Source organism: Lagopus muta, chromosome 1 (genome assembly GCF_023343835.1).
Source record: "Lagopus muta isolate bLagMut1 chromosome 1, bLagMut1 primary, whole genome shotgun sequence".
Lineage (NCBI taxonomy): Eukaryota > Metazoa > Chordata > Aves > Galliformes > Phasianidae > Lagopus > Lagopus muta.
The window spans coordinates 155345032-155361032 of NC_064433.1; the positions used below are offsets into that span (position 1 = coordinate 155345032).

At 33.6% G+C, this 16001-nt stretch overlaps 1 protein-coding gene across 6 annotated transcripts in view; it reads left to right on the top strand.

The window, feature by feature from the left end:
• DACH1 (dachshund family transcription factor 1) overlaps positions 1-16001 on the top strand; it is a 354874-nt gene that overhangs the window by 244524 nt on the left and 94349 nt on the right. For 3 of the 6 annotated variants that reach the window (XM_048934295.1, XM_048934293.1, XM_048934296.1), the window contains 2 exons: positions 7198-7333; positions 9399-9536. In XM_048934295.1, coding sequence (XP_048790252.1) covers positions 7198-7333; positions 9399-9536 — 274 coding nt within the window. The remainder of the gene's footprint in view (positions 1-7197; positions 7334-9398; positions 9537-16001) is intronic. The other 3 variants (XM_048934294.1, XM_048934298.1, XM_048934297.1) reach the window with 1 other exon arrangement.

The following is a 16001-nucleotide window of genomic DNA, read 5'->3' on the forward strand; positions in this document are numbered from 1 at the left end:
TAGATATATCAGTTGGATTAATAAGAGGAGGGCAACAAGAAGCATGGACAGCAGATTCTGATAGCAGTGAATAGCAGCAAGTGTGACAGCTGTGACCTGGGGATGCTTGAGACATGAGGTGGCTTTCGTAACTTGCCCATGGTTTCAAAGATTCCGCTTGTTAGCAGTTTCACTGCATCAGTTTTTTCAGTCAGCAGAAAGGTATACGAAAATATAAAGGTCATGCTTCATATTAATAGCAACTTGAGATAATTCTTCTTTGTAATAGCTAAAACAGAGCAGCCAGAATCAAAAGTTGCACTTCAGCTTTCTAACTTCTGGAAGACAGTGAGAACGAAGTGAGAAATGAAAAAGTAACTGCAGATGAAAATGTGACCAGCAACACAGCAGCTCTCCGCTGCATACTAAATACATGAAAATAATGTATATCACAGCACTGCTTTTATGTTTGTTTATGAGGTTGTATCTACTTTTCATCCTTAACTAGACATTGACGAATTATTTAACCAAGAGAGCACCTGACAGATTTGTTTTAAGATAATCTCTTCAGGCTATGAAGATAATCAAAGGGCTGATGCACCTCTCCTGTGCAGACAGGTTGAGGGAGTTGGTCTCATTCTGCCTGGAGAAGAGACAACATGAAGGAGACCTCTTTGTGGCCTTCCAGTACTTGAGGGGAGCTTACAAGCAGGAGGAAGGCCGACTCTTCATGTGATCGTGATAGTAATAGGCAAGGGGGAATGGCTTTAAACTAAAAGAGGGGAAAGAGGGGAAGATCTAGGTTAGACATTAGGAAAAAAATTTTTACTCAGAGGGCAGTGAGGCACTGGCACAGTCTGTCCAGAGAATCCGTGGATACCCCATTCCTGGAGGTGCTCAAGGCCAGACTGTATGGGTCTCTCGGCAATTCTGATCTGGTGGATGACAGCACTGCCCATGGCAAAGGAGTTGGAACTAGATGATCTTCAAGATTCCTTCCAATGTAACCCATTCTATGATAAGATTCTACGAAATTTGATTTCATATTTAAAAAAAAAGAAAAGTAGAAGTACATCCAGCTTCAGATGTATTGACTAGGAAAACAAATATAAAAACTGTGATATAACTAAAAAGTTTTAAGTGTATTTTAAAATGCTACTATTTCATATGTGGTCTTCATGACCACAGAGAAGAGGATACCTTAAAATTGTGCTTAGGAACTTCTGCATAACAGAATCTCCAAACTAGTCAGAATCACTTATTTTATTATTTTGAGTTAATATAAATATGTGTATGAACACATCTATGCACATTTTGTTCATTTAGTGTAAGGTCAAAGTGTAGCTGAACTCATTTATTATGGCTTAATCAGCTTTATATTGGAGGGCAGTGTCTCATTTTAATTATTAATTCTATCTGTGTAATCAAAATTATTTATTTGAGTTTTTTATTGCTTTATTCTGAACTTAGAGAATGATTTCTGGCAGGTTCTGACTGGGGATAATGTCTTCGTTTTTTTTTTGAATAAAATAAGATTATTTTACTTGCTTAAACAAATATATTTCTGGCACACAGTTTGAAACTAAAAACATCCATACGCCTATGTGAATAGGTAGCTACAGATAGCAAACAGTATGGGGAAGGTAGTAAAGTTTTTTTTTTGTTTGGCAATTTGCATATATCTAACAGGGAACTATGTATGTGGTGGAAGATTAATGTGATGCAAAATGGCCATGAGGTACAATGAATGGGATTCATTTTGCTGTCTTATATGACACAACTTATTGGACCTGTTCTAGATTGCTGCTTTACAGTGAGGTGAATTGTACCTTGGAGGTGTAAATGTATGAGTAAAAAATGAGCCAAGGGTGACTAACTCAGAAGTAAACATTTGTACTGTAGACGACTGCATTTAGTCAGATGAATCTCATTCTTGGTGTTTGGCTGGATGTACAGTTTGAACAGAATATGAGGAATGAATTCCTACTGCTGCTTCCTAAACTTCAACGGTGAAGTACTGTTAAACAATTTCTTGGAGTCTTTTGTTTTTACTTCTTGACAGTTAACTTCTGCTAATGTTCCCTATAATCATATAGTAAACATGCAATCCTTTTTTTCTATTAATTTCTTTCCACATTTTATATTGTAATTTATCAGTATTATGATGTGAATAGTAATCAGATTTGAGGTAAAATCAGTGAAAAAATGTGGATTGAAAAGCAAAATGGAAGTCAGATTATCTTAAATAAGTCCAAAAGACAAAAAAAGCTCAAGATACTCAAAAATAGAAAGAAAATGCTAATGCCAGTTATGTTTTCTTTTCAGGAAATAGAACCAGTATTTGAAAAATTTGTGTAATTAATGACAACAGAAAACATTTAAATTCACAATTTTTGACTGAGATTAGAAGTATGTTAGTAAGAAACAGGTGAGAGACAGCATTTGCATCAGTGGGACATGAGCAAGATCTTTAACAAGCCGATGTTATTCAAGTAAGAAAATGGAAAATAAACATTTATAGCATTCAGTTTGTTAACATCAATTTTATTAGTGATTGTGGAAGTTAGGAAATATTTATTATCCCATCTCATTTTCAAATTTTTGTAATAAACACTGATTTGTAGTCTGAAGCTCAGGAAAAGATGAAACTATAAAAGCAAAATATCCCCTTTTCAGGGAATACAAACAATACCCAAGGAATTCATTTCTTTAACTAATACAGTGTCAGATAAGTATGTCATTTCACAAGGAAGCCATTCTTTGAATGCTTCTCACTTGAGTTCAGAATAGGTCAATATGTAGCTGAAGAAGTCTTTCCTTTGGTCATTTTGAAGGAGATTATTATAATCATACCAGAAAAAAAAAGACCAGAAGCCTTCACAGAAAGTTCAAAATGTTATAATCTCTTTTAATAAAGAGGGTGTTCTGTTTATTATTTTGTTTGCTTGGTTTCTTTTCAATATTTTTAAAAGTTGAAAATGAATTGTGTATGAAACAAGTTTTTGTCATGTATCCATCCCTTAGTAGGATGTCACTGAAACTACTGAAAAGCATGACACTGCAACTAAGCAATTTTGTCTCCTGCAATTTAATGGCTTAAAGCATAAACATCTCTAAAGGAGTTTATTCATCACTGAAGAGCATCAAGACAGCTTAGTAGTTTTAATGGTGATGTACATCTTCAGATATTCTTAGTTGCATGTCTGCTACTCAGTCCATGACTAAAATTAAAGGAATCGGGCTCAAGAGATGAGTTGTACAGAGAAGCAAATTAGAACACAGTAGAAAGCTGAGACTGGAAATACCTTCAGGTACTTTTAGGAGAGGAATATGCAGAAGACTAAGGCTGTGCATGTAAAACTGGTTGGTCATTGGAAGTTCGTAGATCCAAATTTTTTCAGAATGATTCTGGAATGGGGATGGCAAAGAATAAAGACGTTTGAGGGATGACTGAGTTGATGAGAGCCTTGAATATACACTTTCTTTTCTATCTTTTTTAGAGCAGACGGATTAACCCATGATTTCCTGAAATGTATATTCTTGAGTAATGTTATAGGCACCAACAACTGAACACCATCAAGTATACCTGATGGTAGATTTTTGAAAGTGACTTCTGGTAATGCAGTTTTCAAAAAATGAAAATCTGAATAGAAGAAAAAGTCATATATTATATTGGGAAGAAAGTATTTATGACTTTCTGAATGCCATTAGTGATATATTCAGATAAATGTTAATAAGAGGTTAATTAAAAGGAACTTATAGTATGGTCTTGGCATTTTGTAGTATGGGGTCATATGGCATGGTCTTTGCATCTACACAAAGAGCTTTTCAAAAAATGTAGGGGAATGTTGTTAAGTATAGCAAGACATCTTTATTTTACTTGGAGAAACTGAGATGGTATTAAGTTGTGGGTTACGTTATTTTTGAAAAAAAAAGGAGTGGTTTCCAATTCTAGAGATGAATGTTAAGATCTCTGTTAAAATCTCTTGTCTTTATAAGTTAAAAAAGCGTAGTATCACAAGAATAATTTTGCCAATTATAAAGTGGACTAGTATTGAGGGTCTGTGACTTATCAGTGGAGTAAGAGTACTAGGAAGGGCACTTCAGTCCTTATAGTGAAGCTTTGTGTATGCGAAGATAATTTTTGAAATGTTAAACATCAGATTCTTAAATACATAGAATTCATTATTTGTATCAGATTGTAAAGAGCATTGAACTAAAGAACTCTCCAGATTTGTCCCTTAAGAGTGTGTTATGTGTTTGCTTAGTATGGCTTCCAGTTCTGATGCCTAATTGAAAGCCTTGTCTATTCAGAAAAGCTGGGTCACCATATCTTAAATTGCAACGTATGTCCTAATTTGCTACCGCTTTTTCTTATGAGTACAAGTAGAAACAATTAAGGAAGTAAAAAAAAATGAGGAAAAAAATGTAGCTAGTTTGGGCTATGTTTTGCAAGTCATAAATAATTCTGCATATCTTGTTTTCTAGTAAAGACTGTCAATTGTTTTTGGAAGCTGTTCAACTCATCAGTCAGTATGTGCAAGCATAATGCTTTTGGCATTTTGCTGCCAGTCCAGAAGATGGCAGATCTTTTGTAGATCGTGTGAACCTAGCTTGGACATCTCAGAATCCTTCAATGTTTGAAACAGAACTCAGTGTCTACACACGTGCGCTTGAACTGATCCATGGTATTTGGTTTTGGATGAGGCTACACTGACTTCATTGTCTGTATCTCATTTGATTGAAACGTCCTTTCGTTCAAAGTATAGGTGTCTCTGAAGTTTAAAATAGTACAGGTTTTTGTTGTTGTTGTTGTTTTTTGTTTTGTTTTTGTACTGATTGGTTTTGTTTGCTGGGAGTCAGGTAGCATAGTCCTACTGTCAGGATTCGAACATAGTAACTTCTTTTGCTTCTTTGGTGTCTCACGCAGACTTATTTATAGAAAATTCACAGAAGATATAAAAAAATCTGGTCGAGTTATTTAGGAACACATTTTTGCACTTTTCCTTCGTTGAGGAACTTTAAAGTGAAGCCACTGTAAATGTAAAGTTAATATTTTACCACAGATAGAGTCCTTATTTTATACACAAAATCTGTAGTAAGAGAGAATGCTTTTATATTCAGCACTATTAGTTTATCACTCTGACTTGTTTGAGCTACAGATTATTTCAATATCCTATTAGCAAAATTTCCATTTCTTATTGCAGCTAGTTTTGATAAAGATGAAAAACTGGTGTAGACTGTATATAAAAATGAGTTAAATTATTCAATTAATACATTCTGCATAGTTTAATCCCATTTTTTTCTTGGAGTTAAAGGGCCTTCTAGAAATGTATTGATAAAGCCAGTGTATTTAGTTTTCTCATAGAGTTTGTCTGCTGTGTCATATTATGTGTGAATAAAACTCATTATGTTTTGTTTGCACAATAATTATATTTTGTTGTCCTGTAAATTCCTTTTGCTCTCTCCATCTCATAATGTGTGCTGTAAAAGCACACATAAATAAATAGGATAAACAAATTAAGCTGTTTAAATAAATTAATTTACTCTGCAGCTTTGTATTCAAATCTTACATGCTCACTGGATTTCATTTTAATGAAACCCTTCTAAGAACAATGCGTTGTAAGCCAAACAGTGAAATTATATATTAAATTAATGATTAAATATACCGTGTTCCAATTTATACCAAATCTGTACGCTGTGCATGCTTAAATCCTCCTAAATCTAAAGAAATAAATCTTCTACATTTGGAAAGCATCTGTGTTATAATCCTCCTCTTGAATACCCAGTTCATGGATACATAAACACAATCAAAGTCAAAATAAGCCTAGAGCTATGATGCAGTTAAACTATTCTCATCAATGTTTTTGACTTAAAAACCTGAGACTATTAACTAATTAAACATTTTGAAGCACTGTTCTGAAAGGTCTTCTACTACTGCATTAGTAGGCCCATTGAATCCCTTTGCAAATTTAACAGACATTTATTGGAAATCTTACCTAGAACAAATCTATTGATTACTGCAAATAGTTGTGCTGCTAAGTGTCATAGGAATGCATTCAACAGAATTAATATTCATCTTACTAGTGTGCATGAAGAATAATTACTGTTGTAAAATCAATGTCCAGTGTGAGGAGCATGATGCTCTTTTCAGAAAAACACTTTAAAGACATTTGTAACTGGAAGTTCTAATACATGTTATTGAACATACAAAGTGCATTATTTTGTTACTGAAAAATTTTAGTGAGTTGAATGTATACTCTTTTTCTTCATTTCTTTCATTAGAAGTCAGAATTGCTACTTAAAAATTATCTGTTTTTTTAATTACTTGACCGAACCAACCTAACTCACCTATTTTAGCCAACTGCAGGGAAAGATAGAGGTTTTGTTCTGAACTGTTGTTCATTATTTCCTTCAAAGTTCTGTGTAACTGTTGGATAAGTCACTCTGGTGCATGTTGACATCCCATAGCAAAAAGTGCAGTCTGAGCCATCACTTTCGTCATGCTGTGACTTTCAAAATCAAAGGACATCTTGAAGTGCATTGTAGCTCCTCCCATCTATTAAGACATGCTTTCCTCTGGATAGAAGAATGATGGTAGGCGTTTTTTCTCATTTTGAAGAATTGATAAGGCCAAAGTTGCAAAACGCTCTTAGAATAAGTATTAGTTAATTCTTGGTTTGTGTTCTACCATTTGGAAGACAGACTCTGGTCTGGTATTCTTTATGACCCATGGCGGTTCTTTAAAATCTCTTTTCTCAAAAAGTCCTTTGATACTAAGTTAGGGAATAGAATTAATCAGGAGTTAAGACAGCAGTGTCTGGTCTTTATTTATTTAGTAAAGTACATTATTTTACATCCCGTAAGGCTAATGTCTGTAGGCTAGTAAACAAAATGTATATTTTCAATTCAGCAGCATACTGATTTAAGTGACTAAAATAAAACCCAAAAGCAAAGCAAAACCTTTATTTTTGTAAGTAGTCCAGAAGGCAATTTAAAATCCTGACAGCACGAGCAGCTTTCACATTGCATACTAACATGAGTTTTGAGTCCTAAAACTGTAAAGTTTCTTTTGAGAATACTCTGCAAATTCTGGACACCTCAATGGAAGAAAAAAATAGGTTTTGATTTAGGACGTATGTACAGTTTAGGGAAATGATCCTTGGAAGCCAAGTTTTAACATGCCTTTTTTTAAAACTTATTTTTCATGGGGTATAGGAACGTGTTCCAGACAGCCCTTCTCCTGCTCCTTCTCTTGAAGAGGGCCGAAGACCTGGCAGCCACCCATCCTCTCATCGAAGCAGCAGTGTGTCCAGCTCTCCTGCACGGACTGAGAGCTCTTCAGACAGAATCCGTAGGTCACATTGTTCTCCTTGTTAACACTTTAAATTTGATTAGGTGCAGCTGGTTTTTTCTAATCAAAATGCCCTCATCTTAAATAGATCTCACAGGTATCATGTTCAGAAGTTCAACTGCAATATCTATTTCCCAACGTCATGTTCCCCAGTTTGCAGTATCATAATAACTGATGCTACATTACCAGGTACTGATATAAACTGCCATCATGTTGTATTAAACATAAAGATACGAGATACAAATTACAGCCAGGAACCAATTTGCTAGATTAGTTTTTAGTACTGAACATATAGTTGTAAGTCTTTTTTACTTAAAGTTTTATTTAATTTGGCTACTCTAGTTTGACTTCTGAAATGAATCTGGCTTCATAAGCAGCATTTTACATCATAGAATTACTTGGGAAAAAAAAGAAGAACAAGTGTAAATAAATTAAAAATGTGTATACTTTATAAATTCTTAAAATGTAGAAACTTGTAATGGTGAGAATTGATACGAAGAATGTTATTACCTCATAGTTCACATGGAGTGGAGTGAAATTTAACCATAATTTCGCAGAGCAATACCATTTTTATTAAGGCCCTAGGTTTGGGATGTAATTTATGTGACAGAAACAGTGGGCTCTATATTATTCCAGGTTAGGATCTGATGTTTAAAGTGCCTATTGTTTTAGGATATTTAATTTACATTGAACTGATCAATTTCCTTTGCTATTGCTCAACTACAGTTTTTTGTGCTTTCAAAGCATCTTTCCATAGTGGAATTCTTTAGCAGGTAGAACTGGAGGATTTAGCATATAAAATGAAGACCACAAAATAGCTATGAAGTAGCGATATATATATATATAGACATACTGATTAGATGCAAACATGAGTTTTCTAGACTGTTTCCATTCAAACTCTGCATTCAGAAAGTTAGTTCTTCACTGACTTTCAGATGAAACATCTGTCATTACTTTATGCTGAAAAATGAGTTACCAAAAAAAATAAATGAGGCCTGACCATGACAAGCAGAGAATTCTGTTTTCTTATCACTTGGATAATTGAGAGTGTAGATTAGACTAGTATCCCATATACTGTGATCTATTTCCCTATTTTTTTTATGAATTCATAAGTGAAATACTAAAAAATAAATACTTTTTTTTCTTTCGGGTTATATATTTATTACAACTAGTAAATGTCTTTTTTAAAATAAGAAAGTAAATAGATTACTATTGTTTTTGCAGTGGAATTAAACTTTTTTTTTTTTTTTAAGAAGTGTCTTTTTCCTTTAGTTTTATCTGCTTACCTACCAGCAGGCAAGAGTGGAAGCTCTGCCTGTTGTTTCTCCCAGTAGTGATCATAACAAAGTTCCTTAAATACAGGGTCACTTCAGTAACTTACTGAAAGAAACAATCCTTTTCTCTCCTATCTCGTTTGTTGTCATCACAGCTGATTCTTAAGAACATCTGCTTTTGTAACACCAGCAAGAATAAGATGACTACTACAGAAATATGAGTTACCTATGAAAAAAGGTTGTATTGAAAATGGGCTAAGCCTGTTGCAAATTCAATTTTTAGGGATAATTTAAGGATATAGTATACCTTCTGGGAGTTTCTGGGTTTGCGAGACTCTTGGAGCAGCTTTTGTAGATTTCTAGCTCTCTGATTTGCAAGTCTGATGTTGCACAATTTCTGAAAAATGGTGATTTCTTACCTGGAACACTACAACGCTTAATTTAGATAATAAATAAAATAACTTGTAAAGCTAACTATACCCCATGCAATAAATGTCTCCCTTAGAACCTTTCGCTGACTGTTTTGATTGGGATTTCAGTTCTTGCTAAATAAACAAGAAAATATCCAACTGACCCAAGAAATACTGAATTCTCATTTTTAAATTGAACTGATTTTAGAAAGGTTTAACAAGAAGAAACTGGCTCACAATCTATATGCTGATTACACTAATTAAGTAACCTTATGACTACTAGATTTTTTGAGTAATTAAGAAGGAGGGTAGGTAAAATAATTAGAAATAAATATTTTTAACGTAATAATTGATTTTATTTCTGTGTGTGCTTGTGTCTAGCAGCTGTCCATCAGAATGGGCTATCTATGAACCAAATGCTGATGGGTTTGTCACCTAATGTCCTTCCTGGGCCTAAAGAAGGTGATCTGGCTGGTCATGACATGGGACATGAGTCAAAAAGAATACACATTGAGAAAGGTAATATGAATTTTACTTACTGTTTCACTTTTTTTTTTTTTTTTTTTTTAGTAGCTAAGTAATAATTGTGATTTACTTTATACTGTGCTTATTGTTGATGTTTCAGAAATTTAGTTATAAGAGAATGGTAGCTTTCTGGATTCTTCTATTTTGTGGTCCTTGACATTAATGAACAATATTTATATAAGGTGGGAATTTCACAGATATTACAAAGGGGAGCGAGTGAAAAACAGTTTTACAGTACTGTTGTGTCTCTGACCCTTATACAAGACTGTTTAGGTATTAAGTTTCTGTCTCCATCCAGTTGACTTTAATGACCTACTTCCCAAAGGAACTGAGCACCGTGAAAATTAGTCCATGTGTGCAAAAAGAAAAAAGGCTAATACCAAGTCATTAAATTAGGGAATTGCATAAAATGAGGCTGGTACACATTATATAATGGGATTTAAATTTAATTGAGTATATGACCAAAGTGTTTGATCTAGGTGAATAGTCCACATGCACTTATACTGATTATGACACCATTTAATCTCTATTGGTATTCAAAGTTATGTTCTTATACAGAGTTGTTACAAGAGGTTTTGGAGGAGTGTTTGAATTTTAAAAGGTATATTTCATACATTATGTTTTCTAAATATATACAAATTTTAAATATTATTAATGGGCAAGAAACATTTTGTTGGAGGGGAGGTGAGAAATAAGAGAAATCAATTGAAAAGGTATTTTGAAGCTTATCAGAAAAAAAACAAACCAAACACTTAATTGAGAACAGTGAGAGAGAAAACAAAGTATAACAGCCACATATTGAAACAGCTACAGAAACTCTCTTCAGTGACAAAGATTTCAAAATATGACATTTTGTGTTGTATTTTACATTTTATCAGCTATGAGTTGATACTTGCTCTGCTTTGTGCTTAAACAGTGAAATATGAAAAAAAATTAATATCTGGACACTTCTATTCTGGACAGGTGGCATATTTAATAGGATTATCCCCCCAAAATTAATGGAAACACTTCTGTTATATGAACCATTTAATTTGGTTCATTGAACACATGACCTGTTTTAGCTTACACTGTGCCTTCACTCAGCTCCCCAAAATTGTATCCCCGCTGTGAAATATGATGTGATCAAATAGGTTTGTTTTAAATTTCCAGAAATGATTTTTTTCAGCCTTTGAAGTTACTCATTGAAGTATAATCAGACTGGTAAATCTGGCAAAAACAAGTACATAGAAGAATTACTACTGTTTTTTCTGTCATTAATTTTTTTTAAGAAAGTCTTTCTGTAAGCAAAGCAGTGATATTCCAAATATCCAGTTAAAATTTTTTGCAAGATCTGTTCTCAGCAAAACTGCTGAGAATGCTGAGAAAACAGGTGTTTTTCTTTGTTTAGGACAATTCTTCTATTTTCTAGTTGATTTTTTTGTTGTTGGAGGCTTCTTTTTTTTTTTATTGTTTTGTTTTGTTTTTCCCTTCTGTTTCAGCCTTTTGAATTAATAAGAAGTATGGGCTATCTAGATTGATAGGGTAAATTAAAATTTGTTTTCTGTCATGACTACATTTATCATGTCTCTTGTAGCAGTCCTGTAACTTTAATACTGATCTAATCTGTATAAAAACAAGTGATTTAGCTTATAGATATTCGTGGAGATAGTAATTATCTACTTCTGTCACTGTGAGCTTGCAATCTGATTTCCAAACTGTTGCTTACCACTGCAAATCAGTTAGAATGTAGTAATGTTAAAAAATAGTAACAAATGTGGATAGGCGGTAGTACTCTTAAAGTTGAAGACATCACCCTCATAACCTGGATCAAAAGAAAAAGAAATCAGAGGAAAACAGATATTCTGAATAAGTATCATGAGCATTTAAGCATTATTTCATTTTCTTCTAAACAATTGTTGGCACGAATCTATCAGCTGCAACTACAAAATGGTTTTTAATTGAGCCTGTGAGAGCCTGGGAAATCCTGCTTGGTAGAAGGGCACTGCCTTTTCTCTTCTTGAACCGTCTTCCATTAAAACAGAATGAAAATAGTCAAAATATCTGAAGTGTTCAGAGCTTAAGGAAAAATTTACTGTCAACAGAGAAGTTAGAAAGGGGGGAGAAAAAATTATAACACAGACAGCTGATCAACATAACAGATTTGTAACGTTTTAGCATAGGACAGGCTTATCATCTTTCTCATCAGATCTACAAGTAATGTAAAAAAGAGAATGCTATTCAGGTTTTAAAGATTATATGTATTTCTACTTAAATTCAGCCAGATTTATTCCCAGTGGTGAGAATTAGTTTGTTTTCACTGGTTTTAGAGACCAGTAAATCACTCTTGAAGTTTTCTTTATTTTTAATTTGCTTGTAGACTTCAAAATATGTTCTCAGGTTCTGGTGTGCCCAGCACTGAGTGACCTCAGCTTCCATTACAGACAGTTTTTCACTATCTCACCAGGAATCAAGTTAGGTTCTTTGGGTCTGATTCACTGCCAATATGTCAGTATTTGTTGCAGAAAATTCTGTTTTCAAAGACAATGTTTAAATCGTGGATATTGGGAATATCTTCCAGCTACTGATTCCAGATACTGATTCCAACTTGCCCATTTCTTATCTTCATGGTGGGAAAAAACTCAGCATAGGCATATGAAGTTCCACTCACTTTCTGAGTTCCATGAGAAGAGAAGTTAGATCTGTTGAGTTGTGTTGTGTTTCATCCAGACTTCCAGTCTGAACTATGGAGGACCTGCAGGAGATGGTGCAGAGCACTTCTGCCTCACAATTCATATGGAATTCAAGATGTTACTACCTGTGTATCTGTAATAGTCAATTATTGTAGATTTCCAGTACTCTTTTTTCCTTATTAAAGGACAGTGGATTTTTTAAATTCACTGTAAGCAGGCTATAGAATGTATGTAATATTAGTTAAAGCACTTTACAGCCATCAAAGCCAAGTATCTGAGTTTGTAACCTATGATTTATTATAGGTTATAAAATAATTAGAGCTAAAAAGGACTTGTGAAGCGTAAGGATCCATTCAATTTGTTACCTTAAAATTAAGAGACTGAATCTTTTCAGGTACCATAAAGTATCTATGAACGTAATAGTTTGCACTGGATAGTCCCTAAATTTCTGCTGAGGTATATTGTATTACTCAGTTCTTAGGTAGATTCTTGTTACTAGTGCTAAGAGTGAAAGTGCAGAACTCCTGCTGAGGTCGTAGCTCAGGTCCTGCAGATCTCCCCATATGAAAGTGTGAAAAGAATAGTTTCTAGGGGCTGAAATCTTGTTAACCTGTTTAGTTATTTTGTATATGAAATCTCAAAAAAAAGCATAGAAAGAAGAAACTAGCAGCAAACCTAAGCTGAAGATGATTTAAATCTGATCTTTTTCTTACTCATTGGTCTGAAATTTTTCAACAAAAAGTTCAAAATAATCAATGGCTTGGAAATTAACTTCTCATCCCTGACCTCTTTAATGTTGGAAGTGCAGATCCTTATTCCTTGTGGACGGAAAAGAGAATAGAAGTTGTAACACGTATCTTTGACAAATCTCTAATCACTGTGTGTTGTTTAAAAGAGGAAGTATGTTTTAACATCATCCCTTTTCTCTTCCAACCCTAGCCTCTGGTCTTAGTGCACCTGAAAGGTGGAATTTATAGCTTGTTCCATTTCACAGAGTTTATCTCTTTGCTATGTTCAGATAGCTGCACTGTATTTCATATTGGGTTAGGCAGACTACAATTTCACTTGTTAACTTTCTTCGAAGTACCTGGCTTGGATGTTGTTAAGGGATGTTGGTGACTGCTTAAACCCCCCAGCAGATAATTGTCCAGCAATTTGTACCCTATGCAATATGTAGGAACTTAAGTTCCGTCCTCACTTCAGCCCAGGACACCATTCTGGGGGACAAACATCTAGAAGTTACTTGATTTAACACCAAATTTAGATGCCTTAGTCTTTTATTGAATCTGGCCCTAGGGCATCAGATTAGAATTTTCTGTCTGCATCAATTTATATTTTTTTAGATTGACACCAACAGCAAATGAAGCCTGAATGTCATGCTTACATTTTAAATTGAATATGTTATTTGAGGTGTTATGGGAAGGACACTTTCTTGTTGGAAATGTGCATGCTGTTTTCTATAACAAAATATAAAATATTCACCATGTTCATAAAAGAAGCTAAATTCTTTCTTTCAGAAAAGCTTTTTACCTTTGATATAAGGGGAAATTTCTTAAGTAATTTTCAGATTATCAATAGCAACCTCATCTTGACTACTATGATAGCAGCAATTAAGGTGTAACTTTATTAAATCCACACATTAAAAAGTCTCAGTGTTTGTTTCTGGTTTTATTTTATGTCCCTCCTTAGAGATGTGAAGTGTCTTAGATTACTGGTTACTATCGTATAAAACAAAATGTTCAAATTCCATGCTATCCTTAGTGTGAAATAGATAATAGTTTAAATATTTGAAAGTTGTAATTACAATTGTATTTTACTGTTAGCAGTCAAGCATCAAAAAGGAACTAATGATAAATATATCATCCTATATATAGATATTCATTCTGTATTTTCAGCAGTAAATTCTTGCATATAGAAAGAGAGAGTATACATCACGTGTATGTATATATATATATATATATGTATATTCACCTTGATAAATATAGCACAGATATGGCTATATTTTTAGAAATATGAAAGATTCAGAGGAAATTGTAACATCAACAAAGATTTTCTTCTGCCTGACCTGTGCTCAAGCAAAATCAGCAGAAAAAAGCTCCAGAACATTGCTAAATTACGCTTCTGCTCACTGTTATGATTTTAATTATTTCTCTGGAAAAAAACTTTTTTCTAGATGTTGTTGGCAGTTGATCTAAAAGCGAATTTTCATTCACAGCTCTACTGCCCAGCAACTTTTTCTGTTAATATATTTGTGTGTTCATTTTCATTTTTGCATGCATTTATATGGAGAGAATGTATGCACAATTTCTTTGTGATTTTTTTCTAAAATATTTTGATACATCCTGTATTTACAGAATTTTGCATTTTAATGGAACTAGAAGGTAATTAAGAGAGCTTGATGGGCATCTATCTGCAAATACAATTGACATGTTTCAGTTCTGTACTCTCACTCTAATTTTTAAATGTTAGTTTGTCTTAATATATTAGTTCGGAATTCCTTATGATAATGAATTCAGTCTATCTATTTTTATCATCTATCGCATCGTGAAATCAGTCTTTATTTGAGCTTTCAATATTTCTAAAGCCCTACACAATACGTATAGCTAAACTTGTAACCTCGTAGATAACATAGAGGTACACTAAATGAAAGCCAATACCACTGAAATAATCTTTGGATAGTGACTGTTGGTGTGCCTCTTCATTCAGCCCAAGAGGCCAAAGAATGTTTAAAGCACGTTAAAAACTATTGGAGTTAATGGAAAAATGAAATTGCAAGGTTTTTTTCTAAATTAGTTACTAGTAAAGAAGCCAGAAAACTTGTATTTTTTCTTGCACAGAACACTCATGCTAAAAATGTAAAACATTACTCAAAACAATGCATTTGCAAATGAAGAAAAATATATGGTCTACCTATCTGCTCTATAAATGAATTCTAAAGACCCTAAAAAACATACCACAGTTTTCTGAATTTAAAGGGAATTTAAACAGAACGATATATATATTCTTCCTAAAAATGTACATGATTGAATGCGCTGGCTTTAGTGAAAGAAATAATTTCATACTTAGGTTTCTGCTACAGAAAAGAGAACTTACAGCAAAGTTTTAAGAATGTCTTCCACTTTCAGAAACGAAGTGCTGGTAACCTGCCCTGCAGTTGGTTTTCTTTACTTTTTTCTTAAATGTTTCAAATGCTAAGTAACAAAAAATCACTCTTGAAAACTGACAATTGCAGCCTAGACATGGTGTTCCCTTGCAAACAGTATGGGTAATTTTTATGCAAATTGGCATTTTATCTTATGGGGTTTTTTTTGTTTTTGTTTTTTTTTTTTACTTCATTGTGACGCCTCCTTCTTTTGCTAAAGTATCTCCAAATAATTTTTATGTTAGATTTTTGTTTTAAGAAGTAACATGGTTATTAGAGAATTTGTTAATATTGCAAGTTAATAGAATGGTAGAATCATAGAATCACCAAGATCGGAAAAGACCACCAAGATCATCCAGTCCAGCTATCCACCTACCACCAGTATTTCCCCACTAAACCATCCTTTAGCACAACATCTAATTGTTTCTTGAACACGTCTAGGGGCATTTAGTCAACCACCTTCCTGGGCAACCCATTACAACACCTGACCAAATGTATGGTCAGAATAAATTCTCAAAGGTATTTTTTCCCTAACTGCAGAAAGTTTGTTTTTTTTTTTTCCTCTGAGATGGACCAGTATTATCGTAGTTCAAAGAGAAACAATTTGATTTGTTCCCTCCTTTCAACTTTGCTTTATTGAAAAAGCTT